The sequence below is a fragment of the Dermochelys coriacea genome, chromosome 2, assembly GCF_009764565.3.
Source record: "Dermochelys coriacea isolate rDerCor1 chromosome 2, rDerCor1.pri.v4, whole genome shotgun sequence".
Lineage (NCBI taxonomy): Eukaryota > Metazoa > Chordata > Testudines > Dermochelyidae > Dermochelys > Dermochelys coriacea.
In genome coordinates, this window is record NC_050069.1 from 70,835,224 (window position 1) to 70,863,089 (window position 27,866).

The following is a 27,866-nucleotide window of genomic DNA, read 5'->3' on the forward strand; positions in this document are numbered from 1 at the left end:
AATCAAAATCTCCTCTAAACACAGAATTTTCAGCTATGGCTTCTTGTATAGCACAGTAGTGCTGGGGGAAAAAGTCACATTTGAAAGAAGAATTCTCAACTCCAGTACTTGAAGCAGCACTTAATAGACTTAAAGGACAAATGCTCCAATCCTGGCAGCTGCTCCATGCCCACCTGGTTCCTCATTGAAGTCAGCTTGTGGACTGGAGGCCCAGTGTTTTAAACAAGGAGTTCCAAAGTATATGCACAGGAAATTTCAGGCAATTATGTGACTGCAGTTGTGTAATTTTGTCCAAATGAGCTTTACACATTCAACAGGCAAATCCTCATAGGGCTATGACAGTTTACAGCAGTTGAGGGGTTGCCCCCAAATGTCTAGTTAAGCCTCTCAGGTTTTACAGGTTCGGTCCTTATATGTACAAATAAAGGCTTGCTAGTTTGCATATAATGTTACTCATGAATTATAGGCCTTTTAAAAATAACTTTTAATGGACTGAACCATTTTATTTTATTTATTTTTTTGAAGTAAATAAAGAAAAACACAGGAAATACTATGTAATCTAGAGTAAAGTGTCTAGGAATACAAACCAGATGAGAGAGAACTTGGGTTCAACCTCTGACTAGAGGGTATATTTTTCAGTGTTTCTGAAGCATGTTGTGAGAAGTCAACATGAGGGAAATTGATCTCTGTTCCCCATTTGTCATGTCTGTGCCTCAGTGGTTACATTTTCCTGTTCCTTAACCTCTCCCTGATGATTCACTTTGAGCCCCAAGGAGAAGATACACCACAACCTTTATGCTCTGTTGTTTGAACAAATTTCCAAAAGTATTTTAACTTGACCTTTAAACTATCTAAAACAAAGACCCAGAGTATGTGTTGACAATTGTGATTCACAGAATTAAATCAAGGCTTCAGTGTGAGGCTTAAATCCTTAGGACTATTGTAAAAAACAGAAAAAATTCCCATTGGACCAGAAGAATTCCATTAGGAATAAAGAGACAAGGTGGGTGAGGTAATATCTTTTATTGGACCAACTTCTGTGAAGCTTTTGAGCTTCCACAGAGCCAGTGGCATTGGGACAATTTTTAGAGTGGGGGTGTTTAAAGCCATTGAACAAAACTGTAAACCCAGTATCTGATGGAAACCACTTCAAGCCAGGGGCAGCTGCTGCACCCCCAGCACTTCAAGTTCCAGCACCCCTTGCACAGAGCTCCTCTTCTTAGGAATAAATTCACTTGGTCACTAGGTGTCAGCCTTTCCCATACCTGTGGGAAACAGGCGGGACAAGCAGAAATGTGATTCTCCACAGTTCATATGAGTGCACTGAGTCTTGTGCCTTTGTTTTTTTTTTGCATCAGATTGTTACATAAATGACTGTGGGGCTGTCTGCACTGAATTTGCACTGTGTAATATAAAATTTTCAAAACTCGGCTTGGAATCTCTATTACTTAAAACAACATGTAGGGGCTGCATTTTCCTGTCACAGTGGAGAAGCTGGTTATTAGAAGTGAAAAGTTGAGACTGATCAGAAGTTACATTATGAAACAATGAAATATGGAATAATAGCCAGAAAAATCAGAGGTTGTTGCCACTGTGCGATTATTGCCACCCTTCTGAATTTTATTATGAATTACAGTATTTGATGTTTTTCCTAAAGTCTCAGCTCCTGGAGACATGCCATCATGCAAGACTCTTCGCTTTTGCTTTTTAAAAAAATAATTTTCTAGCCCTCTGGGTTGAAGAGAAAAACTTAGAAATGTGACCCCTGACAGGTAAAAAACTAGAAGGTTATAAAAAGAACCCAATATTTATTTTTAAAGTCACCTGGCTTTGTGGTCCGACTCATTATTTTGAACATTTGTGGTCAGCAATAGTGTAGTAACCAAAAGCAAATGAATAATTTTAAAATAAAGCAGACCTAGAGAACTATTGTCAAAAATTGTTCATATATTCAGTTTTTGAAATCTTTTTTAAAGCGATCCTATTGCTTATGTTCTTAACATTATCTGTATGTATATCCCACTAAAAACAAAGTTTCATCATGCAGTTACTTAGCGCATTTGTTCCTAAAGGTGATGGTAAAAAAGACTCATCAACTGGCACACCCCTCTTGTGGCTGGATGTGGCATTGCAGGAGCCTTCTCAGTAACCTCTGCCAAATGCCAGTCAGGCTGACTGACCATCCACTTCTTGTGATTTGGGCCTCCAGCCTAGTCATGTTCCAATAGAAGACCTGAACTCAGACTAATATGGTGCTTGGTGCTATTGAAATATTGCCAAAGAAAGATGGATAAATAATTGCTTCTCCACCTGTTGCACCACTTATATTAAGCCACCAAGATGAACAAGATGGTGGACTTCAAGGGTCCAGAATACTAAGGAGCACCCAAAAACAGGCTGAATTCAGCCCAATGAGGGAGATGTGGAACTGGAAGCCTACGGTCAGCTCTGAGTTGAAAAGCCTGGAGCAGTGGTTCCCAAACTTGTTCTGCCGCTTGTGCAGGGAAAGCCCCTGGCGGGCCAGGCCGGTTTGTTTACCTGCCGTGTACGCATGTTTGGCCAATCGCGGCTCCCAGTGGCCACGATTCACTGCTCCAGGCCAATGGGAGCTGCTGAAAGTGGCACAGGCCGAGGGACGTACTGGCCGCCACTTCCAGCAGCTCCCATTGGCCTGGAGCAGCGAACCGCAGCCAGTGGAAGCCGTGATCGGCCAAACTTGTGGATGCGGCAGGTAAACAAACCAGCCCGGCCCACCAGGACCTTTCCCCGCACAAGCGGTGGAACAAGTTTGGGTACCACTGGCCTAGAGAGATCAGCCTGGAACTGCTCTTACCCATAGAGCACAAGCTAGTTACATCAATTAAATGAAGAAACTACTCAGGAGACATGAGGAAGTCTGAATTAATTGGACAATACATTACCCAAGAGAGTTCAGTGAGAGTTTCTTACGGTGTCTAATGTAAAGGACAGAGGAACAAACAACATTTTGTTCAGAAGAAGGGACTGAGGTAATGACATGAACATTTTTACTGAAAATGATCATACTCCAGATATTTGCTATCTAGTCTGCAATGTGCTTTAATTCTCAATCACCATTAAACTACTGGCATCTGGACACAGGAGACAGAGGAAAGTAAGTAAGTTGTGAACCTCCTAACAGTTGAAAATAGCCATGAGCTAATTGACACCCTTGTTGGACGGGGAGATCATAGACTCTATAGCACCAATGAGGAAGCTAGAATGAATCTTAGATGTTTGGTTTCCAAGGATTCAGAGTAGCAGCCGTGTTAGTCTGTATTCGCAAAAAGAAAAGGAGTACTTGTGGCACCTTAGAGACTAACAAATTTATTAGAGCATAAGCTTTCGTTGCATCCGATGAAGTGAGCTGTAGCTCACGAAAGCTTATGCTCTAATAAATTTTAGTCTCTAAGGTTTCCAAGGATGTAAGGGTTGGTTGGTGGTATGTCATCCCCTGGCAGAACACTGAGGTAGGCCAGTTCCTGGTGGCGGTATTCCATTCATTACTCAGTGTTCAAAACTCCAAATTCTGAAAACCAGAAAATGCATGCCCAAGCACCTTAACTCTGCCCTCTTTCAGCATACCCCAATGCACCCCATTAATGCGCACACCTTTATTCTGCCTACCCCACAGGCACTGACATCTATACGTTCTTCACCTACCTTTACAGTCCATTCACCTCACCCAAAGGATTCCATCAAATATTATTGTGGGGGTGGGGAAGTTCCCTGTTCCCCTGGAGCTAGCAGTAATCCATGGGAATTATTTGCATACAGTCAGTCAGTGTGTTAGGTTCCTATACTCAATGGTGGAGGCAGTAGTTGGGCCAGCTTAGGAAAGATGTGTTTGAAATCTGATGCGGCGCTAACTCTGATGTGCGTGACAGAACAAATAAGATCTATTGATGTGTGTGAGCAAAGGGAAGATGCATGCATACCTTTAAGATCCAATATACATCATTATTTCAATGCAGAATTGTGTGTGTTATATAATTAGCAGAGCACAGACGTTTTATTATCTGCATGCTCTCCAAGTAAAATGTGTGGTCAGGGTCAGGTATAGTTGGCTGTACTTGGTAGAGGTGGTTTTTGCAAAATCTGTGGATTACTCTGAGGTATGTGACAGAGTTGTGATTATTATATAAGATCTATGTTTTGCACCATCGTGTGTGAGAAAAGGGAAGAGGTGCATGTGTACCTTTAGGATAGACTCAGATTTTAAGGCCAGAAGGACCATCATGATCATCTAGTGACCTCCTGCACATTGCAAGACACAGAACCTCACCCACCCACTCACTCACTCCTGTAATAGGCCCATAACATCTGGCTGAGTTACAGAAGTCCTCAAATCATGATTTAAAGACTTCAAGTTACAGAGAAACCACCATTTACACTAGTTTAAAGCTACAAGTGACCTATGTTGCAGAGAATGGCAGAGATCCTATGGTTGTTGTTTTTTTACTTATCTAACCCAGGGGAAAATTCCTTCCCACTGTATCCATTTCTTTGCAGAATTGTGTGGGTTATGTCAGCAGCAGGGTATATGTATATGGTCATATTCAAAGTATATGGTCAGCAGTGAGATAGAATATGATAGGGTTCTAATGCTTTAATGATGGTTAAGTGAAAACACAGGGTGATATGGTATCCTGTAAGCAAGTGTAAGGGAGTTGTAAAAGATGAAGTGGTTCTTAAATTCCCCATGTGATATTATTTCTGGGGAGCTGGCTGTGAGAGTATACACCAGGATCTGGAACCGTCTGCATTTTGTAGTGCCAAGGGCCAGTGTGAATATGCGCTAAGTGCATATTGAAGCACTGCTCACAGAGGGTAGGTGGCATGAGCAACTTTTTTTAATCACCCTTTAATAGTGTTTGATAGGATCTTGTCGGTGAAAGGAATAGATTGTAAAAGGAGATGAGGAATTTGTACATTGCAGCAACTGGGGGATTAGCAGAGCAAGTATATGTGTTAATGGGACGTACTGGGGAAGTGTTGAAAGAGGACAGAGTTAAGGTTGCACGGGTTGTGCATTTCGTGGATTTCAGAAGTTGGAGTTTTGCTCAGTTTAGTGTTCTCCCCATTACTATATCAGCCTTCATCCCCCAAACAGTGAATGCGTCTACCGTAAGTCTTCAGTCTTTGGTCCACAATTATTTCTTCCCCACCCCCTTTCTGTAACTCAATTGACATGCAGTACCCAGAGTGAAAGACAACTGTGTTACAGTGGAATGCTGTTCCTTGTCATGTTTCAGAATGGTTGGAGCGTGGAGTTTGCATCAAGGCCAGCAAGAGAAATGAGACTAGGTTTCTGTTCCAAAATATACAGTTTTGTATTCTGAGAGAAAGATCCTCTGACCCTTGTCAAATAGGTATAGCCCATCTCTGAGAAGCAGTGAAGTATCATTGCTTGTAATGTTTCTATGCCATACAGTACACACTTTCTGGTCAGCCACAAACCCTCCAGTTTCCTGATTAATGATCTTCCAACACTTATATTACCTTCTATATTGTGGCTGTAGCAATTTTTCCAGACGTTCAGCTAAATCAGGAAAAATTGTCACAGCTCTTGGATACAACTCTCTGATGCCATCCAAAGCTGCTCTCATACATTGTGTGAGGTGTACACCGGAAATAAAGCCTATACCATTACTGCCCAATATGAATCACCATATCATCCAGTAGATCACAAGATCTTAAGTTAGATGCTGATGAGTGAGCAAACTTGATGCCAATGCAGGCCACCTCTCTCCACCCAAATCAGCCTGTAGTCATCAATCCCTATGTCAGCGTGTACTGTAACTGTACTCCATGCTCTCCTGCAAATTTCTGCAAGCTTGTGATCCAGGAATCACCCAGAATCAGGGCTGGATTAACCTTTTGTGGGCCCGGCCCCAAACATATTTGTGAGCCCCCAAGGAGGCAATGGAGCATGGTGTGGGAACGTCAAATCCCAGAGCAAGGGGCCAGCCAGAGACAATGGGGCGGAGCACTATTTACAAACCAGCAATTGCCAGATGCACAGTAGCCCATCTGGCCTTGGGCTGCCAGCATGCCCCTCGGGGTCGGGGTCAGGCCCATGCTGTGCCACACAGCACCCTCGGCCAACACCGGAACTATGCCCCTCCCCCCACACACACTCTTCCCTATGGCCAGAGCCCCCCGGCTCCGCTTTGCCCAGCACCTCCCCCAACAAATACTGAGGCAGCCTGAGCTCACAGCCCCAGGGGGGAGAACGGACCAGGTACCAAAGGCTACTGAGCCGCCCGGTCCGTCTCATGGCAGCGGAGAGTCGCAGTTCCCCACAGGGACCCCCTGTGTCCTCTCCCTCACGCAAAATGTGCCATGCCAGTGCACTTGGCTCTGTGAATACAGTCCCTGCCTAAGGAGGCTGCAGCGTGTGCGGCTGACCCGTTCTTATTTGCTGTCCCAGTGATGCCCAAAATTTTTGGGTGCCCGGCCTACACAGCTGCATATGCCCAAGGACATCCCTGCCCACAACTGCCCCACACCTCCCACAGAACCTCCATTCCCCAGTGCCCAAAACACACAGAGCTTCCCCACCACCCCACAGAGACCCACTCCCCAGCCCCTGCCTTACTCACTAGCCCTGGTGGGAGGTGACTGTGTCCGCCGGGTTGAGCTCACAGCACAGTCAGAGCTGGTCCCGGGGCCAGGAATCACTCTGGTCCCTCGGGAGTGGCACAGCAGCCGGGCCAGGGCCAGCTCAGGCTGGCTCCCTCAGGACCCACGTGCCTGGAGAGGTCCAGGCAAGCCCCCAACCCTGTCACCTCCACACACACCTGGCTGAGTCTGGCCAGGCTTCTGCACCAGTTCCAGGCAGCTCAGCTCTGGGGAGACAGGCGGGGCCCCACAGGTGGTGGGAAGCAGAGACTGCCCAGAACCAGAGGCGCACAAGGGGTTGGGAGCAGGGGGCGGAGAGGAGCCCTCAGCCTGAGGAGCAATTGATGGGCGGTGGGGAGCTAGCGGGCTGGCAGGGTCTGAGGATGCAGTGCAAGCGGAGTAGGCTGGGGCCCCTTCTGAGCATGGGCCCAGCTCTTTGGAGCCACTGGCATCATTGTAAACCCGGCACTGCTCAGAATCCACACGTTGGCAATCCTGGTAGGCATGCATTTATTTCCCCTCAAAGGTCAAGGTACCTGCGTTGTCCGATCCAAACCACTGCACTATGTTTCTTTAGAAACACCACATTAATCTACCCTAAGATCAGGAAGTAGCTACTTGTCTGCCTTCTCCCCGGGCTAGTAAGATATACAGATTTTCTGAAACAACCAATCCAAGGTTTGCCTACCACCTCTTCTCATTTTTTGTCTCTTCCAAATCCACAACCCCCTCTCTCTGTCTCCCCCCTGACCAACCCATCCACACAAAGTCCAGTCTCTAGCTCCCCGCTATATGATAACACCACAAATTTTGGTTAGATCAGCTGCCGACTATTCCGCTGTGTTCACAGTAAATATCTTCATAAAACACCACATTGTATTAAAACGGACAACTTACGGCAAGCAACATGTTATTAAATCCTTATTGCACAGGTGTACAAAAGTCTGGGCTAGAAGTGTCAGCGGGAGCAGGGTTTCACAAGGGCAATGGCATCAGCACATTGTCCTGAGCTACCCAGCCAAGCATGAAGTGGCTGCATAGAACACCTCTCATGGTTTTATTCTTTATTGGTTCATACACACTGTAATCCCTCCACACTGCATGCCTATGCAAGCAAATAAATGAATGTGTTCTTAAATACTACTCACAGTTTGGGTTCCCCAGAGACTCAGTGGGTGTCATGTACTACCTTGGGTAAAAAGAGAGACCATTTTGACCCACATCACAGCCATAGTTTGATCTCTACTTCTGTGCAAAAAACTCCACCCAGAAACTTTTCAAAAAATTGCTATTTGGTGGCAGGAGAGGGGAAGGGAGCTTATATCCAGTGGTGCATTAATGCACAGGCCCCCTGGGCCACAGCCAATTTGGGGGCCCCTGCAGGAGCGCTGGAACCTGGGTAGAAGGGGGAGGCAACAGGTGCTGGAACTGTGGCCCTGCCCCCTGTTCCTCCTCTTCCCCTTAGGGCTCCATCCCAGGCCAGACCAAAAGCCAGAGCCGGGCCATGAAAAGAGCCGCCCAGGGAGCTGTGAGGAGCTCCAGAACCTCTGCTTGCCCTGGGGAGCGACTAAGGTGTCTGATGGCACCCCCTGACCCACATCCCCACTTCCTGGGGCACACTGCTGCTGGTAGGACCCAGGGATGGGGGCTCCAGTCCAGCCTCTTCTCCCGAGGCCTGCAGTCGTGCTCCGTAGGGAGAGGAGGCCCTGCCCCGGCTGGGAGGCTGTGGGGAGCCCCAGAAAGATCACAAGCAAGGAGCCAGGCAGAAAAGGCTCCTCCGGCGCAGATCCCGCTGCTACTGGCCTGGCCTCAGAAGCTGCCCCGCTCCACCCAGATTCGCTCAGTGCCTGCACTTGGCTCCCGTTGCCAGGCTGTCCCCAATGGGTCTCTCTTGTTCCTGGTAACCTGCCTGAGGCAGCAACCATATGCAGCACTGCTCCTCCTGTTGCCTCTGACCCAAGGCTTGTAGTTGGAGGGGGGCAACACCCCTCCTACACCATCCAAATTATGCCCAGGCCATCACTCCATGCCTGCCCAAAGCTACTACACTCAGGTTAAAAAGTGGGTGGCTATGGCCCCCTTGACTCCCCGGTTATGGTGTCCCTAGGCACCCAGGGTTGTGGAGGGCCCAAATGGTATTTGTGCTGAGGGCCCAGATAAATCTTAAATCAGCCTGTACTTGTATCTCTGCAACATCTAGGTCAAATGATTCCTTTGAAATTTGGGTCATTAACTTTATCCCATAACCTCTTCAGCACACCAAATTACAACTAAGCATGTCAGTTTTGGAAGACTTGTGAAGGTCGACCTTTAAACAGAAATCTTGGCCGAACCTTAACTATACAAACCAGATGCAAAAATTAACATGTCAAGTGTATGATCACCCCTCTAGAGCTCCCCTTGATCCTCAGTAAACCCAAAGCCCATTACTCTGTGAGGGTCCATCCAAGCTGATGTCAGTGTGCACCCTGAAATCCACAACAACGACTAGAAGACTTAACAGCAATACTGAACCCACCCCAAACGACTCAATCTTGAAAAAAAAACATATCTATCTATAAACAGCTGAAACTTGTACCTGCCCCAGAGGCACACCAAACAGCCAGATGCACAAATTGCCAACTGGAGACAAGGTTATCTTGTCAATGCATGCAGGATATTTAAAAACACACACACACACACACACACCCACCCACCCACCCTCCACCAGCTCCACACGCTTTGGCATGAAGATGCTCCAAAAAAACACAACCACTACTAGAGAGGTAAGGAAGGAAGATACTCCTGAATGGGCAGCTGCAGAGAAGAGGGTTGCAGTGTCAGGCAGACATTGTCCTCCACATGGTAACCTGAGTTTTAGGGCTGCCCTAAAAAAATCAATGCAGCCACCCAGAATATATTTAAGGATGCCCTATTTTGAGTGGGAAACTCTAAAGTTCTATGGACAGTATTACTGCACAAGGGTCAGCTATGAAGCCCCTACTTAGGCACTAGCGCCAGGAGCTAATTGAGTTTAGAAAGTTTAGAGTCTCCACGGAAGACAGCAACTGGGGCAAGAAACCTTTAACACTGGGCAAGGATCAAGGAATTGTGTAAAGGATATAGCTCTGTATAAAACACAAGAGGGTAAATTCAAATGAGAGATATCACTTAATGTTGCATTAATATGAATTTCAACCTTGGGACAAATGCTAAAGCTGGGCCTGGAACACAAAAGTTAGTCATTTCACATACAGCATTTTGTTTTTTCTTAAATGTAAATGTTTAATATATTAATGCTATTAAATGTCCGATACATACAGGATGCATAACATCTCCAACTTAATATTGTGGGGACAACCTTAGTTTGTGGGATATCCCAACTTTTGAGCACTTGATAGTTCAGACTTTTCTGTGCATTAGCACTTTGTTTGATCTATAATTTTGCATATTTAAGTTTTAACTATGGCAAAGAAAATGAAGAAGCAATGGGAAACTATGGTCTTAACTGATCACTTTTGTATAACTTCCTGTAGCTCTAATATCAATTGAGCTTGTATGTCAAAACGATATTGGCATATGGCCAGTGAAGATTCAGGATTAGTCTATTCATTACACATCTATAACCACCACTTAAAAACACTGCATACCAATAGAATTTTTTGTCACAAAACATAAGGATTGCACAATCAAACCAATAAAGCCTCGTAAACACCCCTCTGCGTCTGAAGCAATTATCTTAATTGTACAAATGTGCAAAAGAGGAAGAGGCACATTTGAGTTACAGCTTCACTTAAAGTCCACAGTAGGTATAGTACTAATTGACTAATGTTAACAAAGTGAAGTCCATCTTATCTCACAAAAGCCAGATGCTTCAGAAGTGGAAAGGGAGTACATATTTGTTCAGAAGTCATTTTGATTTCAGTATTTTGTTGGAAGTATACAGGAATAAAATGTTACCCTCAACACTTCAAGGCACAATTAAATTGTTTTATCCTGGGGCTACCTGATAAATGCCTTTCCTGTTATGGCAGAGTCAATACACTTGTTGTGCAACACATTGTTGCATAAGAAAAAGCCTAACAAAACAGGAAACCCAATGCAATCATTTATCTTATGAATGTAAAAACATGTGCACATTCTTAACATAAGTAAATATAACTGCCATACATGCTAATGCTAGTTTTCTCCATGTGCAAGAGAACTTGATTTGCATATGAAACATATTCCATTGGGGAGCAGTTTGTTACGGATTTATTAGGACATTGTTGATAACTCACTTGTGCTTTTGATAAGTCTATACTATGTTGCCAGGAGACTTGTGCTTCTGATGAGATAAAATTACAAACGGGAATTCCTTTATAGCCTTGTCACTCTTTAGTTAGTAAATAAAATAGGAACCACTGCTATTAAATACTAGCTACTGTAAACAGAGACAAGCAGAGCATATTTTAAATAAGGCAACTTACAACCCTCTCTGCCCCCTCCAAGTATAAGTCAATAGAAGATCACCTTTATAAGTTAGAATGACCGGATTTTGTGGAACGTGGCTGTTTTGGCTCCAAGGTATTTGCAGCATTATAATATCAAGACCAGGATACAGCTGCCTTGTGACTAAGACGATGTTCACTGAATAATTGCTATCCAATCACTATACGTCACCAGACATCTGTTTCCTGTTTTCATTCTTTCCCTGTTATCATTTTATCCGAGTTACCCCTTCACCTGAGGGCCATTTAGAAATCTGCTACAACTGAAGAGTGTGTCTATATCAGACAGTGAGTTTAAAAAAAAAAACAAAAACAAAAACACCCACTTACCAGGAGCAACTTGTTCATCTTATTACAAAAAGATGAAGTTGAAACAAAGTCACTTTTAAAATACACAATGATACATAAACACTTTGGTCTTCACTAAAATGACTAACTTCCTTCTTTGCTTCCAGTTAAGTAGCTTTCCTGTTGAGTACCACTACCTCCACAAAGTACAATTGTGAATTGATTCATAAAAACAGAAACATTATGGCACAAATAAGGGAAGGCAATAAATATTCTCTCCCCGCTGTGCCTTCCCTCCCCAAAAATGGAGCAACTAGTATTGTAGTAACAATAAAAAAAGTGTCACTTGTCATTTAAGTTTCCAAACCAACAATCATCAGGATGCAGAACAGGATACCTCTAAAATGAGAAAGTTATTTACTCCACATTCAAGTTAACACCAGAAGCTATGTTTTTTGGAACAAGGGTTTACTTTTAAGAACATGCCAAAAAAGTTGTGCACCTTATAAAAATGCTCACTTTAACACCATTGAGACCCAATTCCTGCTATTCATGTTCCAGTTTTCTATCAGTGTTTTGGAATAGTCCAGATTCTTTTAACAAACTGCAAACTGAGGGGGAGAGGGGCAATCAGTTAATTCTTAGCATCTAGTGCACATTAAGCAGGGACAATGGAAACCTGAAGGTTAGTTTGATAATGTCAACTTGATTCCACCAGAGATTTTATCAAAGTCAATGAGAGGTCACTGGGAGTGTGGGGAAAGCGTGGAAGGTTTTTCCTCGTTTAGTTTGTGACTCGACCTGGTCGTAATAAATGAGTACCAAGAAGCTGGGTTGATAAACACCAAGTTTCATCCAGCTCTCCACTCTTGGGGGGGGAGGGAAGGAGAGAAAAGAAACTTTTCTTAAAGCATACAGCAGGGGCTTGGAACCTACAGGGTCAGACTGGGGGAGCACAGAAGGGTTTTGACAATCAGAAGCTTGTCCTAGGATTTTGGATGGTTTGACAGCTGAAGGAAACTATACTGAGGATTCCCACACCTGAAAATTAGATTGGGAAAGAGGGATGTTGTTCATATATCTCTTGGCATAGGTGTTGGAACTAGGGGTGCTACCAGATCCCCTAACTGGAAGTGGTTTCCATCATATACAGGGTTTAGTTTGGTTCAATGGCTCTCAGCACCCCCACTATACAAATTCTTCCAGCACCCCATCTCTTGGTCTTCCAGACTTTCTTTCAGGCATGTTTCCTTTTCTTCTCTGCAGAGATATCCAACAGCTTCTCCTTATTTAGGCCTTATCTAACTTCCATTATAATAGATGAGAATCTTTCCGTCAACTTAGTGGAAGTTAGATCAAGCCTTTATTGACAAACTTAGGTTCCAACTGCTTCATTGTACTACTTTGCTCACCTCTCCTGAGCAAAGGGCAGAGAGTCTGGAGTCCCCAGAATCTGTTGTGTGTTCAGAAATTATGCCCAGTGTCCTGGATTCCTAGTGCTTTGCATCCAGATAGAAATATTACTTCATATTAATATATAGTGTTTAAAGTAGAGCTGATTAAAGATTTTCACACAAACATTTCTGTTGGAAAATGTAGTTGTCAAAAAATCAATTTTCATCAAGAAAATTTTTGGTTTTAAGTTTTTCAGCTTTCCTAATGGAAAATTATTGTAATGGAAAATAAAGGAGGGCTAATAGTTTTCGATACTGTTCCCACTCTGACTTGTACAATTATGTCATTTAAAATTAATCTTGGCCAAAAAAATTGTTCAGAAATTTTCAGACTACAATGATTTGATATTTTGTCTTTTTTGTTCCAATTCAGGACAAGGGAGAGTGATAAAATATGAATTTCCCACTGGATGAAAATTCCATTTCTTAACTAGCTAGTTAGCTTCCATTTTAATTATAATTTTCAGCTACCCCCTGCTGAGAGGATGTAAAGTCACCTAGTGAAATCCTGAAACTTCAGAACAAAGAGACAACAAATATTTCATGCTATCTAGTCAACACTTGAATTTCTGCAACTTCCGATATCATCTCTTGCTCTTCTATTTTAGGTCCTTATGGCCCTCATCACCCTGGTATCCACGTGTCTCACAATCGTTACTGGTGTTTATTCTAACCCTACCCCTGAGTAACAGGGAAGAATTATTCACATTTTAGATATGGGGAATTGAGGCACAGGGCAGATTAACTGGTTTGCCCAGAGTTGTACTTTATCTTTGTTGCTGAGCTAGAAATGGAGTCCTACTTCAGTGTCCCATCTGCTATATCATCCTTCCTATCCTTAAACTCCTAATTTTAATACACATGCATCTGATCTACAGTCAGTGGCTATAATAGCAACATCTGCTGATAGTGGTTTTTGTATATATTTTTTACTTGTGCCTGGATTTTCTATTGATAGTATTTTAGTTTAATTCAGAAAATCCTGATTAGACACAAATGTGTGTCTAAACTGTTTTTAAATATCTGATTAAATCAATAGTCAATAGCTCATGTTCTAATCCCATATCTGCCACTGACAAATTAAGCCACCACTATGGCTGTGGAAAAGTTATTTAATCTCTTGGTGCTTCAGAAATACTAGCTGTAAAATGGGAATAATACTGATCTTTCTCACAAAGGTGTTAAGGATTCAGTTTAGTATAACACATTGATTAAAACACTAAGATGCGTTTTGCTATTTTATTTATTTTAGAAGCCATAAAATGTTAGTTGAAAGTCAAGGTAAAAAATTGGGATAGAGGAATAAGTGAAAGCTAAAATTATTGGTACAACCTATTCCTTCGACTAGCATTCTCTAGAATAAGATCAGCATCAGAATATTTTTATCAAAGAAAAAAGTGGCAAATGACAGCAAGGGAAAAATGTGTTAGAATGTGTATTTTATTCTTGAAAAAGTATTCTCTTCACTACATGATATTATGACTCAATATAGAAGAGAGATGTACCTGTAGTATTACCCAGTCACAAATGTATATTAATGTTTTGACTAGTACAATGTGTTTTAAAAAACAAACCTCACTTCTAATCCATTATTTCATATCCAGATGTTTCCTGTACATCTGCAGTTGTCTCAGAATTCATGAGCTATAGTATCTTAGCAACCTTTCGTCTGTTGGTTTCAGGATTTTCTTTTCACTCATGTTTACCACCCAACCTGGAGCAAGACCAAAGAAAATCTGTCTAGGGTCCTTGCGTGTGCTTAGCATTTGGAAAAGTTCATCTTTACTTATGTCTGGCAAAACATAACCATATTTCTTGGCGAGTTCAAGCCTGGCTTCTGGAATCTTTGATGGATCTGCTAGATACCCACGATTCCTGGCATCTGTGTAGTAACGGACCAGATCTTCAGGTGGAAGCATTCGCTTTGGAATAGGCTGGCCACGCAGAAAAAATGGTATTGGCTTGCACAAAATCTCTACAGGCAAGCAAAGGAGAGAAAGAAAGAATTAGGGATAGTACTTCAAAATCAAAGTTCAAAAGCATTAGATGATGCCTCCTTTCCTCAAAAGACAAGTACAACATACGCCTGAAGTCTCTTGCTAGATTATTTACCTGCCACAAACTCATGCAGGGGAAAGGAGGAAATCTAGAGACAACTCTCTCCATATTTTCTTGTTCTGGGATACCAGACATCAATTAAGTTGTACAAATGTAATAAACCAAATGAATCAGTTAAAAATATTGTTTAAAAGGAAAAATTGATTTATATTCCCGATTTATAACCATCTGTATGAACCACTGATTTAAGAAAAAAACGTTTTAAATATGTACAGCATGCCTCCTTTGGAAAGAAAGATTTGGTACAGTAATATTACCAGGTATTTAAAGGTCTTGCTTGTAGGTTAGGACTGTTATATCAGGGCTAGAGAGACAAGGTGGATGATCAACAGAAGTTGGTCCAATAAAAGACATTACCTCCCCACCTTGTCTTTCTAATATCTGGGACCAACACAACTGCAACACTGCATATATCAGGGCTGTTTATTTTCAGCTTATGGAGAATGCTCTCAAATGTATTGCCCTAATAAGAATTTCTCTTTACAAAAGCCAAACAGTTTATTGGGAACATCCCTAAGGATGAGAACAGTCCAGAATTTATTTATTTTTAACTGAAATGTTCTGGGTTTTTTTGGGTTGGTTTAGAAAAATGGACAAGACCAAGGTAATACAATTCACTCAATAAGGATCACGTCTGGCCTCCAGTTCATGCATGCAACCGCCATTAATACGATAGATTGTACATGTGAGTGTTGGGCAAGATACAGACTAAAGCCAAGCAGAAACTACACTCTTCACTGAAACTTCGTTAAAAAAAAAAAAAAAAAAAACCAAAAAAACAAACGCGATAGCTATTTTGTATGAGGTGATTCCAAGCTCCTCAAATTTTGTTTTCATAATAAAATGGCTATTTCAAAAGAAACCAGAACAAAATCACTTCCACAATCTTAAACACACCATACATTTCAAATCCATAATTTCCTTTAAATTGGCTCTTCTCTCTCTCCCCCCCATGGATTGTTTTCCTAAAAGAGGAGTGCCAGGAATATAAGCCCACATTTGTTATGAATTTTTAATTTATTTATTTTTAAACAAAGTGGTCAAGCATTTCAACTTTCACTGTCAATATTTTCCCCACATCTAATATGGGCATAATGTTAGATACAATAGTAAAAATAGAACAAAACAAAACAAAAACAAACCTGCAGAACTCAGCTAGTTTAACAGGTTCCTCCCGACCCCAACCTAGAAGCAACCTTATACCCCAAATCTGCAAACTCTTTAAATGTAGTTTTTTCCCTGCACTGAATAATTTATATAGCATCAGTGACTGGGTAGGGCTGATAGGCAAATAGTACATAATGGAAAACTGAGCAAGTACTGCTTTTGAGGGAGGATAATTTTCTAGCAGATCTCTATTAGACTGCATTGATTTAACAGAGCTCCTACTGGACCTTCAAAAAGAATGGATGATTGATTTTTTCCAAAGCTGTCTACATTTAGGATTTAGATTTTAAAAAACCAAAACCGTTCCACCAAAGAAAAGAAGTGGGGAGATGAGGGGGACTTCTTACCCAAACTCCGTGGATCATAGAAGCCTGTTGTAATAACACCACCATTTTTTTCAATTGCAGCAATGGCTAACTCAGATGCCATCTGTACTTCAATATTTACTTTTGCTGAAAAGATGTCCACACCCTGCAAGTTACAGCACATGCTTAGATTAAAAAGTAAATTGAATATTTTGGCAGCTATATTTATCTCTCTCTACAGAGTATCAAATATGAAATACAAAAACTAAGTTGGGTCACAATTCTACAATATCCCATTACATGATTTAACAATTTTAACTACTCTTCCAATTGAAAAAAACAACATCTTGCAAATCATAACACACTGTCCAGCTTTTCATGAATACATAGTGCCCTCTAGTGGATTTAGCATCACGAATTTAATTAGTCTTCTATTTGGAAACATAAAACTGTGGCTTAGAAAAGTAGTCACGCTTCCAGGAGAGAGGGGAACCAAACAAAAAAAACTTAGGCTTTACATTATTATTATTCTCCTGGTAGTGCATTTCAGACATACCTTCTCCACTAGTTGGACACCATAATCCCTTTTGAGTGGCTGTATTGTCACACCTCTGGCATTGGTGAGCTGGGTTAAATCGATCGGTTGAGTGGGGTCCACTCTACCCAAGTCAATAAGGTATTGCAGCTTTTGAAGACTGAGGGGGTGATACTGGCGTCTGCGGCTGGAGAAAAGGCAAAGAAGTTTAGGATTTCAAAATTTGAAGCTGAAATTCAGTATAGTTAGCAGAGTGAAACAAGCTTCCAGGTTTAGTTGGTTAAGAGACAAATGAACGATACAATACTTTTTTCCATTTTCCATCCTTTCCTAAATGTTCCAAGTAATTTTGTTTAAGAATAGGCCCATCCATAAGTACATTTTATTCCCCTTTTATAAAATAGGAAACCAAACACTACAACTGGCTATCACCGGGTTCAATTCACATCAAAGTAACATCCTCAGCAGCTAGTCAGCTTAAGTTGCACAGACTGTCTGGGTTCTAGAGGGAGAGGCTAAGTGTTATTCTGAAGAAGAAATCAGAAAGTTTGAATGATCCTTGGCAAGTCAAGAAGATTTTAGACAAGCACCTTCTCCTATGAGTCTAACTCATCAGCCTTATTGACGCATGACAATCTGACTCAATGACATTCGAGCATATGCAAAGAATCCTCAGTATTCTACTCCAATGTGAGCTCTTTCTGGGCTTATGTCCATCTGACAATTTTATTTCATTGCTTTTCTACTGTGCTTATCGTAAGCAAACACCTCACAAATATTAATGATTTATCCTTCTTATCACCTTGCAATGTAAGAAAATATTGAGTAAATACCATTCCTCATATGGTTGGGCATTTGATTGGTCAAATAATATCAAAAATGGTCAAATATTTTAAAGCACTAGTTTACCATAACAACAGTAACAAAGGAGCAAGACTTTATGGTCTCCAATAAGCTTAGCCTTAGCTAAATACTTATGCCTAATGACAAAAAACCTCAAGCTACTCAACTCAAGTTATTTTTACTCAGAAAAATGTGATGCACAATAGAAAAAAAAAAAAAAAAAAAAGGCAAAAGAATAGCACCATGACATAATCAAAAAAGTAGGCCAGCCATTACATTAGGGCATTCTTGCTGGAATATTTGATAAGTCAAATAATAGGTAGTCAGTTAATCAGACAACTGACATTATACAACTAATCAATTGACCAGCTTGCCAAGCCTACTCCGCCACACGCTCAAGGGGAGCAGGAAGATTGCAGCCAGGAACCATCAACTTAAAAAAAGGAATGGGGTTAAAAGGGAAAAAGGTAGAGTAGGATGGCTGAATAACTTGATTTTCACCTGTGTTCAAATACTTGTCTCTGTTATTCAGTGCGTTGTATAATTAGTCAGATACTTGAATGGATATATTTAAATACCTGTGAAATTCATTAAATAATATATTCAGGATTTTGGTTATTTGATCAGTCATAGTAGAAAGTTATATTTCTAACAACCAAATGAAACAGAAAGCTGAGTATTACAATTAAATGGAGCAGAGTATTTAAAATATACACCTCTTTTATTCCTGTAACCTACAGGCAGTATAGTGGCATATATATTTTTCACTATGGCTGGTAGGCTGTGACTTCCGATACCCAGCATATATTTTTCAAGCCCTATTTTCACTCCTTTTTATACATGGGGACTGAGACAGAGATTAAGAATAGGAAGAATACTGTAAATATGGGAAGGAAATTTTGTTTGATTACATATGCACAATAAGTATATCACCAGTAAACATATACAAACACTTAAAGGTGTTTGGCCTTTATTATCATGCAAGAATAAACTGGAAAGACATTTTCCAATAGTTTGGGCTTGGATTTAGGCAAATAACATTTATACAAGATTACAAAGTACCTTTTTGTGAGAGGATATTCAGAGATGAGGTACATGTATTTTAACCACAAGTTACAAAGAGGCCATTTACCTATATTTTGGCAAAAATTTTATTTCTAAATACAGGATATGTTTCTTGGAACAGCTGTAGAGTTACAAGAACAGGCTCTTTTACCACATTGCTAATTTACTTTGCTATTATTTTACTGTACAACACAAGTTATTGTGAATCTTCTGTCACTGTAGAAGACTGGATCATTTTTTATTGAAAAGGCAGTTTACAAGATAAATTTAACATTAATGAGAAATTCCTAGTTTTAGATGTTCTTCAGCATTCCCCGTTTTGGATTGAAGATTCAGGAAGTCACTATCTAACCACCTGTGGAAAGTGCTGCTCATCCTCTTTCATGCAAAGCAGGATGCATAGGAAGAGGATAGGGTGCAAGATGAAATGAAAAAAGTATGGAGTAGGACATTTCAGCTGGATCCAGTGAATTTTGCTGTTAAGGAAGTTAGCAAAACTATGGGCAGAGAGAAGGGTGCAGAAGTCGACAGGGACAATAGTTTTGAACATTGCTAAAGATGGGGAAAAAAAAATTATGCAAGCGTGAATGGACAAAATCAGAAAGGCTAAGGCTATGTCTACACTAAGGACATTACAGTGGCACAGCTGTATCGCTGTAAGGTTTCCCATGAAGCCACTCTATGTCAACAGGAGAGAACTTTCCAGTCAGCTTACTTAAACCACCCCCAATGAGCAGCGGTAGCATCTCTCACTGACATAGCACTGTCCACACTAGTGCTTTTGTCAGTGAAACTTATGATGGTCAGGGGTGTGTGTTTTTTTTCCCCCACACGACCAACAGAAGTTTTACTGACAAAAGTGCTAGTGTAGACATAGTCCAAGACACAAAATGAGTTAAACCTAGCTAAGGACACAAAAGGCAATAAAAAGCTTTATAAATTCATTAGGAGAAAAAAAAAACACACACACAGGAACGTGTAGGTCCACTACTTAACAGACAGACAAAGAGAGCTAACAGCAGAGGACATCAAGAAGATTAAAGAGTTTAATGACTATTTTGCTTCAGTCTTCTCTGAAAAGGTCAATGGCGATCATATACTCAACACAATTAATATTAACAAGAAGGGGAAAGGAGGAGGACAAGCTAAGTCGATAAATAATATTTAGGTAAATTAGATGTATTCAAGTCAGCAGGGCCTGATGAAATCCATCCTAGGGTACTTAAGGAACTAACTGAAGTAACCTCAGAACCATTACCAATTATCTTCGAGAACTCATGAGGTCCCCGAGGGCTGGAAAAGGGCAAACATAGTACATATCTTTAAAAAAAAGGGGGGGGGGGAGAGAAATAAATAACGAGGAGCTGGGTAATTATAGATCAGTCAGCCTAACTTTGATACCTGGGAAGATACTGGAATAAATTATTAAACAATTTGTTTCAGAGTAGCAGCCGTGTTAGTCTGTATTCGCAAAAAGAAAAGGAGTACTTGTGGCACCTTAGAGACTAACAAATTTATTAGAGCATAAGCTTTCGTGAGCTACAGCTCACTTCATCGGATGCATTTGTAACAATTTGTAGGTACCTATAGCATAACAGGGTTATAAATAATAGCCACCATGGATCTTTTAAGAACAAACCATGCCAAACCAACCAAATCTCCTTCTTTGAGAAGGTTACTGGCCTATTAGATATGGAGGAAGCTAGAGATGTGATTTATCAAGATTTCAGTAAAGCTTTTGACAGTCTCACATAACATTCTTATAAAGAAATGTGGATTAAGTTACAATAAGGTCCGTGCACAACTGGTTGAAAGACTGTACTCAAAGAGTAGTTATCAACATTTCACTGTCAAACTGGGGGAAGTAGGGGGTGGGGTGTGTATCTAGTGGGTCCCACAGGGTCTGTCCTGGGTCCAGTACAGTTCGATATTTTAATTAAATGACTTGGATAATGGAGTGGAAAGTATGTTTATAAAAATCTTCAGACGACACAAACCCAAGAGGGGTTGCAAGCCCTTTGGAGGAGAGGACTAGAATTCAAAAGGACCCTGTTAAGTTGGAGAATTGGTCTGAAAGCAACAAAATGAAATTCAATAAAGACAAAGTCCGAAGTTCTATATTTCGGAACTAAAAAACAAATGCATTAACTGCAAAATGGGGAATAACCAGCTAGGTGGAAGTACTGCTGAAAAGGCTCTGGGGGCTATAGTGAATCACAAGTTGAACATGAGCTAACAATGTGATGCAGTTGCAAAAAAGCTTAATATCATTCTGGAGTGTATTAATAGGACCTTATTATGTAAGACATGTGAGGTAATTGTTCAGTTCTACTTGGCTCTTGTGAGGCCTCACCTGCAGTACTCTGGCTAGATTTCGATGCCACACTCTTGGGAGACAGGCCAGTCCTTGCTTACAGACAGCCCCCAACCCGAAGCAAATACTCACCAGCAACCACACACCACACAATAGAACCTATCCTTGCAACAAAGCCCGTTGCCAACTGTGTCCACATATCTATTCAGGGGACACCATCATAGGGCCTAATCACATCAGCCACACTATCAGAGGCTTGTTCACCTGCACATCTACCAATGTGATACATCATGTGCCAGCAATGCCCCTCTGCCATGTACATTGGTCAAACTGGACAGTCTCTACATGAAAGAATCAATGGACACAAATCAGACGTCAGGAATTATAACATTCAAAAACCACTCGGAGAACACTTCAATCTCTTTGGTCATTCGGTTACAGACCTAAAAGAGGCAATTCTTCAACAAAAAAAACTTCAAAAACAGACTCCAATGAGAGATTGCAGAATTGGAATTAATTTGCAAACTGGATACAATTAAATTAGGCTTGAATAGAGACTGGGAGTGGATGAGTCATTACACAAAGTAAAACTATTTCCCCATGTTTATTTTCTCCCCACCCCCCACTGTTCCTCAGACGTTCTTGTCAACTGCTGGAAATGGCCCACCTTGCTTTTCACCAGGAAAGGTTTTCCTCCTTCCCCACCCCCTCGTGCTGGTGATGGCTCATCTTAAGTGATCACTCTCCTTGCAGTGTGTATGATAAAACCCATTGTTTCATGTTCTCTGTGTGTGTATATAAATCTCCGCACTGTATTTTCCACCGAATGCATCCGATGAAGTGAGCTGTAGCTCACGAAAGCTTATGCTCAAATAAATCTGTTAATCTCTAAGGTGCCACAAGTACTCCTTTTCTTTATACTCTTTTGAGTTTATCATCAAAAAGGGAAAAAAGTTACCATGATTAGAGGTGTGGAAGCGAATAAGTAGGATTGGTTGGCCAAGAGCTGAATGAAGAGCAGGTGATCCTGTAGAGATGTTGAATGCACTGGGGTTGATCCAAAGCCCACAAAGGTCCCTGGGAGTCTTTCAATAGGCTTCAGATTAAGGCGAGTGAGTGCACAAGTGGAGATAAAGGTGGAGAGAGAGCAAGAGCTGAGCACGAGGATAGGGAAGATACAGATGAAAGAGCAACAGACAAAGCAGTCAAGTATGGAAAAAAAGAGTGCAGAAGGCTGTAGCCAGGGAGTCATCAATATGGAGGGCAGATAATGAAGGGAAGAGTGGTTCAGAAGGCGGCAGAGAAATGAGAAAGACTAATGGATTCAAAATTACAGAAAGTTACCAGGGGAAGAGGAGGGTGGGGGACTGGGGGAAAAACGGATGACTAACTGAAAGGAGAGACTGTCTCATATGTTCAGGCTGCGTTCACAAAATTAGATTTCGACTGCCACTTCAGAAGAAAGATAAAAGCAAATGACATTCTACTTAAAAATAAATCTAAAAAGCAAACTTACCTGTGTCCTTCATTATACCCATATTTTGGAATAATCAAGTAAAATGGAGTCTGGCCACCCTCAAAGCCCAATCGGGGGCGATTTCCTCTTTGTCTTTGTCCTTTATGACCTCGACCACTTTTCTTACCTCCATGTCTTCCACGGCCACGTCTTTTTTCCTTGAAAGCAATAATTCATAAATTCAGTTAATTATACTATGGATACATAAACTCTGGCAATGTACATTCTGAGGAAATAGAAGATTGTTCTCCAATGAACTGGGTGAGACTGGTGAGAAAGAAGTGGAAATGCTTAACTTAATTAAACGAGGGAATATTAAACAAAGTGTGATTTTAGATAGTTACCCAATCAAATGGTTTGAAAAAGTCTACATGGATATGTGCAAAGCTAGAGTAAGAGTATGTACACACGACAGCTTACATAGGTTTAAGTTATGTCGCTCAGGGGTGTAAATAAGCCACACACACCCTGAGCGACGTAAGTTACACCAGCCTAAGAGCCAGTGTGGACAGCGCTACGTAGGTGGGAGAGCTGAAGTAATTAAGTTGATAGGAGACCTTTCACCTGTCAGCTTAGAGCGTCTGAACTAGCAGCGCTGTAACTTCTGTAGCATAGCCATATAGTACTATATTTTCTTCTCACCTCTAACATTTTGTTAGCAAGCAAGGATGGTTCAATGGTTACGGCATTAGTCCAGGATTGGGAGACCCAACTTCAATTCCTTGCTCCACCACAGACTTCCTGTGTGATGGTAGGAAAATCACTTAGCGTTTCTGTGTCTCAGTTTCCCTCTCTGTAAAACGAGGATAACAGTACTTCCCTACCTCTCGGAGGTATTGTGAGGATAAATACATTCAAAAGATTGGTTTCAGAGTAGCAGCCATGTTAATCTGTAGCCGCAAAAAGAACAGGAGTACTTGTGGCACCTTAGAGACTAAACAAATGTATCAGAGCATAAGCTTTCGTGGGCTACAGCCCACTTCATCGGATGCATAGAATGATAGTAAGAAGATTTTTATTTACATACAGAGAAGGTGAAAGTTGCCATACAAACTGTAAGAGGCTAATTAATTAAGATGAGCTATTATCAGCAGGAGAAAAAAAAAAAACTTTTGTAGCGATAATCAAGATAGCCCATTTAGACAATTGACAAGAAGGTGTGAGGATACTTAACATAGGGAAATAGATTCAATAGGTGTAATGCTGATAATAGCTCATCTTAATTAATTAGCCTCTTGCAATTTGTATGGCAACTTGCACCTTCTCTGTATGTGTATATACAACCTTCTTACTGTATGTTCCATTCTATGCATCCAATGAAGTGGGCTGTAGCCCACGAAAGCTTATGCTCTAATAAATTTGTTAGTCTAAGGTGCCACAAGTACTCCTATTCAAAAGATTGAAAAGCATTTTGAAGTCAACAAATGAAAAGTGCTATACAAGAGAGATTAGGTATTATTGTAGGTCTGAGAGTTAGATACTTTCTCTTGAATGATAAACTACTGAGATTCCCCACTCCCATCCCCACCTTAGGGCATGTCTATACTATAATCTCAAATTGTCCTATGTTAGGTCAACTTGAAGCCACCGCAGTAATTACTGCAGTGGCTGATGTCCATACTATCCTCCTTCTGTCAGTGGTACGCGTCCTCACCAAGACCATTTCCACCAATGGAAGAGGTACAGCGTGGGGCCTCTCAGCTTTGCACACCTCGCCACTGGGAGGGGAGGGGACAGCCACCCAGGAATTCTCGCCTCCAGGAGGGAGATCCACACCCGGAGTCTGGTTGGCTACCATTCTCCCGGAGGAGAGTGGGAAGCCAGGACCCTGAGGGTGGAGCAGGGAGCCCAGGCAGCAGCCTGGCTTGGAGTGGAGCCCCAACAGCAGCCCAGCTGGGGAGCTGGTTTTCTTGTCAATTTCATCCTGCCTTGTATACCTAACTCTGAATGTATACCAAGCCTGAGTGAGGATTCTACTTGGAAGTTGAGCAGGAGGAGATTCCATCTCACAATAAAATACGAGGTTAAAGAAAAGAAAATAATTTTGTATATATATTGTATTAGCATAAATGTGACTAGATGGATTCAGACTGGTTCAAGAGTTTGTAGTTTTCACTGTTGTTTCACAAAAAGAAAAGGAGTACTTGTGGCACCTTAGAGGCTAACAAATTTATCTGAGCATAAGCTTTTGTGAGCTACAGCTCACTTCATGGAATGCATCCGATGAAGTGAGCTGTAGCTCACGAAAGCTTATGCTCTAATAAATTTGTTAGTCTCTAAGGTGCCACAAGTACTCCTTTTCTTTTTGCAAATACAGACCAACATGGCTGCTACTCTTAAACTGTTGTTTCCGTGAAGGAACTTTTAGTGTGCAGCAGCAGGGTCTACAAAGACAGTTGGCATACAGAAGGGTGGAGGGCTGTACATTTACCCCACAGCTTGCCATGAACTAACTTGTTTTACAGACATGCCCTGATAGACTTTGCAGGATTATTTTAAAAGCAAGATTTTTACATGTAGTGTAAAAGAATAATTGCCCTTTGCTTCACAGCAGCAATCTGATTAACTGCACATCATAAGAAGGAATATCACTCATTTTAAACCTTATTTTCCCTTGTGTCACTGACTTGCTGTTCACTTTTTATTAATAATATTGAATTATTTACACCAGAAATACTATGTATAAAACAGAAGCTCATTTACCATAGGTATTGGTCATTCATTTCACATTCTCTTACTACCCTTCATTGTGTTCTCAGTTTGCATCTGTTACACAGGGAACCAAGTAAAACACATTTATTTTAACATTTGGCTATTTTTATTTGGTGTCTGTTAGTTAATTCAGGCTATGTATTAAATAATGTGGATAGTAGTCAGGACAGTAGCAATTTAAATAACCCATGATTAAATGATGCAATTGGTATTTTCACATTAATTTTATTCAATAAAGTTTAGATGGCATAACATTAGGTATTATAAAAATTAGCTACTCTGCATAGTTGGACTCTTACACCGAACACTCTGCACGGTTGGGGCTTTAGATCTGTTTCATATGCCTTGATCCCTAACCATTTGAGAACTGTGAATCTGACATTTTCAGAGACATGAAGTACCAACATTTTACACTTCTTATGTTAGCTTCTTGTAAGTCATACCCCCCGACACACACAATTAAGGGGCACTAATAGAAGAGATAGGGAGACAAGAGAGAACAGTCAAGTTAATAGTGCAGCTCTTCTTTTAAATTTTATTGTAAAGGGCTTGAGTCAAATCCTACAATCGGATCCAAACAAATGGATCCCTGGACACAACCCCATAAAAGTAAACCGGGGTTCACGCACATAGCCTCAATCCTGAAATTGGATGTTTTGTGCACATCCTCATTAGGAAAGGTTTCAAAAGTTTGCACCAATACAAAGGTAGTTCAATCAATCCAAATCCTCTGATGTGGGCATACCGCACTAGAGAAAAACATGTACATTAAGGTTTTGCACTGCTGATGCAGTTTCAAGTGCACAAATTTTCCTCAAACTGAACTGACGGCTACATCTACATGACAGGTTTCAGAGTAGCAGCCGTGTTAGTCTGTATTCGCAAAAAGAAAAGGAGTACTTGTGGCACCTTAGAGACTAACAAATTTATTAGAGCATAAGCTTTCATAAGTGAGCTACAGCTCACTTATGAAAGCTTATGCTCTAATAAATTTGTTAGTCTCTAAGGTGCCACTCACTTATGAAAGCTTATGCTCTAATAAATTTGTTAGTCTCTAAGGTGCCACAAGTACTCCTTTTCTAGCTACATGACAGACGTCTGTGGGCATCACCATATTGGTCAGGCGTGTGCAGCTGTACCAGCAGAAGTCTTTAGCATCTTTAACATTTATCGGTTAGCGTTCCACGTCCTGCAGTCAAGACACTACAGGAGAATTTCACCTTTCACTGGGGCGAATACACTGTCTCATCGCTGGGGAGAGGACCCAAAAAAGCACCAACCCTGAAGGCCAAAACACCGTCATGATTTTTAAAGCCAGCTTCGTGGCTTTTGAACGCCAAGGCCCCGCACCACCGAAGGCTCTTCGGGGCCAGCCTGCACACGCAAGAGACGGTCGGTCTCGGGGCTCAGGGGCGGCCCAAGCGGGCGCGGATCCTGCAGCACGCGGGGCTCAGCGCTGTGCAGCGGAGGCCGCCCAGCAGCCGCCAGGGTACCCGCGGGGAGCGGGCCCAGCCTCGTTCTCGGAGAGCCAAGGCCCGAGCCGAGCCCGCTCCGGGTCTCCTGCGCCCGGCACTCACCGATTTCTTGGCGCCGGGGTTGGGCCTCAGGTTAACCAGGCTGACCCTGGGCAGGGCCCGGAGTAGCTCCATCGCCTTGGGCCCGCCGCCACCGCCCCGCGACGCGGCTGCCATGGCCGCTCGCTGCCGCCCCCGGCCTGCAAGGGCAAAAGTGGCACCCGCCCGCCCGCAGCGTGCGACGCTGGGCTGTGCGGTGCGCGTCGCTTTACGGCAGCCGGAACCCCCTCCCCCTCCCAACTGTCGCGACGCGGCTGTGTCGGGGGAGGGCAAGGCAAGGAGCTGAGCCAGTGCGGAGAGGAGGCGGGGTAGGTTGGTGAGGCGGAGGGGCGGGGTGGGCTGCCGTAGGGTGACCAGATGTCCCGATTTTGTAGAGACAGTCCTGATCATAGAATCATAGAATATCGGGGTTGGAAGGGACCTCAGGAGATCTAGTCCAACCCCCTGCTCAAAGCAGGACCAATCTCCCATTTTTGCCCCAGATCCCTAAACGGCCCCCTCAAGGATTGAACTCACAACCCTGGGTTTCGCAGGCCAATGCTCAAACCACTGAGCTATCCCTCCCCCCTTATTTGGGGCTTTTTTCTTGTATAGGCGCCTATTACCCCCGACCCCCTGTCCTGATTTTTCACACTTGCTATCTGGTCACCCTAGAAGAAAAGGAGGACTTGTGGCACCTTAGAGACGAACAAATTTATTAGAGCATAAGCTTTCGTGAGCTACAGCTCACTTCATCGGATGCATTTGGTGGAAAATACAGTGGGGAGATTGATATACACACACAGAGAACATGAAACAATGGGTTTTATCATACACACTGTAAGGAGAAAGAAAAGGAGTACTTGTGGCACCTTACAGACTAAC

General features: G+C 42.0%; 1 protein-coding gene across 1 annotated transcript; it reads right to left on the minus strand.

The window, feature by feature from the left end:
* Positions 1–14,275: 14,275 nt before the first annotated feature.
* On the minus strand, positions 14,276–27,247 carry MRPL15 (mitochondrial ribosomal protein L15). The gene is made up of 5 exons (XM_038392510.2): positions 27,006–27,247; positions 22,717–22,874; positions 17,000–17,165; positions 16,486–16,609; positions 14,276–14,828 (listed from the first exon to the last, which is right to left on the minus strand). Exons 1-5 carry the CDS (start codon positions 27,117–27,119, stop codon positions 14,491–14,493), a joined length of 900 nt encoding a protein of 299 aa, XP_038248438.1. The 5' UTR covers positions 27,120–27,247; the 3' UTR covers positions 14,276–14,490.
* Positions 27,248–27,866: the final 619 nt, after the last annotated feature.

Excerpts from the sequence above, each read along its gene's own strand:
- MRPL15 (XM_038392510.2), bottom strand. The coding sequence starts at position 27,119 with ATGGCAGCCGCGTCGCGGGGCGGTGGCGGCGGGCCCAAGGCGATGGAG. Across the intron at positions 22,875-27,005 it reads ACCCCGGCGCCAAGAAATCG|GAAAAAAGACGTGGCCGTGG; the intron begins GTGAGTGCCGGG and ends ATTGCTTTCAAG. Across the intron at positions 14,829-16,485 it reads CTATGATCCACGGAGTTTGG|AGATTTTGTGCAAGCCAATA; the intron begins GTAAGAAGTCCC and ends GCTTGCCTGTAG.